At 44.4% G+C, this 2,502-nt stretch overlaps 1 protein-coding gene across 2 annotated transcripts in view; it reads right to left on the bottom strand.

Annotated features, from left to right (window-relative positions):
• Positions 1-2,502, bottom strand: part of CLRN1 (clarin 1) — a 4,541-nt gene that overhangs the window by 1,778 nt on the left and 261 nt on the right. The window contains exons 1-2 of one of the 2 annotated variants that reach the window (XM_027685720.1): position 2,502; positions 44-241 (exon numbers count right to left, since the gene is read on the bottom strand). The exon at position 2,502 is cut by the window's right edge and continues 261 nt beyond it. In XM_027685720.1, the coding sequence (XP_027541521.1) occupies positions 44-241; position 2,502 (199 nt within the window). The remainder of the gene's footprint in view (positions 1-43; positions 242-2,501) is intronic. The other variant, XM_027685721.1, reaches the window with a different exon arrangement.

The raw sequence follows: 2,502 nt of genomic DNA, 5'->3' as shown, positions 1-2,502 counted from the left end.
CATTGTGAGCAGCAGATTGAGAGCAGGGTCAGCCTGGCAGGACGGGGCTGGTGATACTCACAGGCAATGAAGCTCCAGAGGTACAGCCCGACAGGACCGTGCAGCGTTTCGTAGGGGCTGCCAAAAGCATTGAACATGAAGAACCCTGCTCCCACCAGAGCAAAGATGATCAGTACTGTGCAGAAGAGAATGACACTAACGTGGATGCTTGCAGGGATAACTTTGAGCAAATCTGGAAAAACTGGAAACAAAACAAACACAACATTATTATGTACATTAGGTAAAGTTGTCCCTGAAATCAGACTGGGGGTTCCTGCTGGTTTGTGGTAGTTGTTTTAATCCTGCTCTTCTAAATGCAACCAAAGAAGTTATTAACTAGAAATGGGTTTTCATGGATGTGTTGAGGCAGAAATATTCTGTGGAACTCAGAAGCATAGACTGGTCAGGAGAGAAAGCTCCAGGGGAAGCCTCTCCTCCCCTTCCTGGAGGTGGTATTTTGTCCTTAATATGAACAGGATATTTTGGGGGAAAAAGAGTGGGAATCTGTATCTGTGGAGGCAGGTTTGCCTTGCAAAGTGGCCTGGAGGGCTCTCACCCCCCAGAATTATGGGCTTGGCCATCACTCCTCTTTGGGGATGGGGGAAAATAAATCCAGAAACAGATTTCCTGTTTTCATTTGTGCTTATGATGTCCCATGGAAGGATGTGACATTGGAAATGAATTTTTATTGTGATTATGAATGCACAAATTCAGGAATAATTTATTTTAAATATTTTTATGCAGCTTTTTAGATACTATTTCAAACCGTGATCCTTCTTGGCTGGAGTGTAGGGGGATAGTCAGTCAGAGAGCATGAGAGAATGATTTTTAATCATTCCTGTTTGTTTGGCAACAACAGGTATTGTGGAAGGAACAGTGAAATACACTTTACTGCTCCTGATCCATGGGGGTATGATTAAAGTGGGGGAAAACATGCAGAACTGTGGATTTAATAATACAGCTTTGTGTTGTTTATTTTAAGAAAACAATTTATGGCATGGTATGGAATCCTTCCCATGGCACCTGCATCTACAGCTGTTTGTCATTGAAATTTTACATGTGACATACCAGGAAAAATCAATTCTAGCAGCAATGTTGTCTTGAAAGGAAAACACTGTCTGAACCTGTGTGTGGCAGAGACCTTTAGAAAATGAACTGCTGACCCAGAAACTGATGGGAATGAGCAGGAACAAATGGAGCAGAAGCTTTCCCCAGCTGAACTGGGTTTGCTGGCAGAGCAAATTCATATTATAATTAAAAGAGATATAGTGGTCAGAGGGGAGCATTTAATGGGAACGAGCATGGAACTAAATCATTTAGCCTGTTTTCTGATCTCCTCAGACACGTTGAAGTGCAGTGAGTGCATTAAGCTCTGGCTGTGTATTGTGTATGTTTGTCCTGCTCTCTGGAGTGCTCCTGCTGAGCTCCTGGGGCTCCAATGCCATGGGATGGGGCTGCTCCAGCCCCAGGGAGAGGGATCAGCCTGTTGCACTGAGTGCTCTCTGAGGGAAAGGCTCCTGCCTGGGCTGCAGGTTGTCCCCTTCCAGCTGTCACTGACTGAGCCCTGAGGAGTGTCAGCTCCTGTGCTGCTGGTGGCTGGGCCAGCCCTGGGTCACAACAGTCTCTCAATCCCTTGGGATTGGATAAACCTCTCTGAAAATTCACTCAGGGTGAAATGTCTGCACACGGTGATGGCACACAAAGTGACTGAGGAGGGACTTCAGCTGTGTAAACAAACTAGTGATGGAATTTAGAGACAGCAAATCTTAATGTAATATAAAATTAACTTGGTCACTACTTTAGGAAACTGTTATGTAGTAAATAATTTCTGGTACCTAATCTGGCAGACTTCCCTTGCATTCAGTCACTGGTGTGAGCAATTTGCCAGTGCTGTTGTGGTAGAGGCTCATGAGCTCTCTGCTGCGGTAACTCGGGCTGACACATTGTGCACACAGCAAAGGGCTCTTTGTTACCGCTTGTTCCACGTGCTGCTGGGTACAAATGTCTCACTTGATCATTTTATTGGTCTTATCCTTGAAGACAAATAGATTTTTGAATGTAAAGCAAAGCCATTGCTAATGCTTTGACATTGTGTGTGCCAGGTACCCAGTCAGCCAGCCTCCCCCCGCCCTTCCAATTAGTGCTGCAGATTGAGAACTTTTGGGCTGCTTTGTTTCTCGAGAGCAGCCGGTGCCCCAGCTCGTTCATTAGGTCCCTGCTGGTTTAGTTCGTTCTTCTTGACAGCACAGAGGGCGTAACGTTGACACAGAAAAAGATGGCAGAGGTTAATTAAAACCCCCAGATATTCTTTTTTTTTCTAAAGTAAAAGTATAAAATTTTGAAATTTTATATCCACATTTTGAAATGTGGATATCTGTGTAACCGCAATGTAGATTCTTGAGGACATTAGCCAGGCTTTACTAGTATCAGAAAATAAGTTACTTGACTCTGAGGACCAGAGCA

Source organism: Neopelma chrysocephalum, unplaced genomic scaffold (assembly GCF_003984885.1).
Source record: "Neopelma chrysocephalum unplaced genomic scaffold, ASM398488v2 Primary Assembly neopelma1_69, whole genome shotgun sequence".
NCBI lineage: Eukaryota > Metazoa > Chordata > Aves > Passeriformes > Pipridae > Neopelma > Neopelma chrysocephalum.
This window is presented reverse-complemented; position numbering and strand designations above follow the sequence as displayed.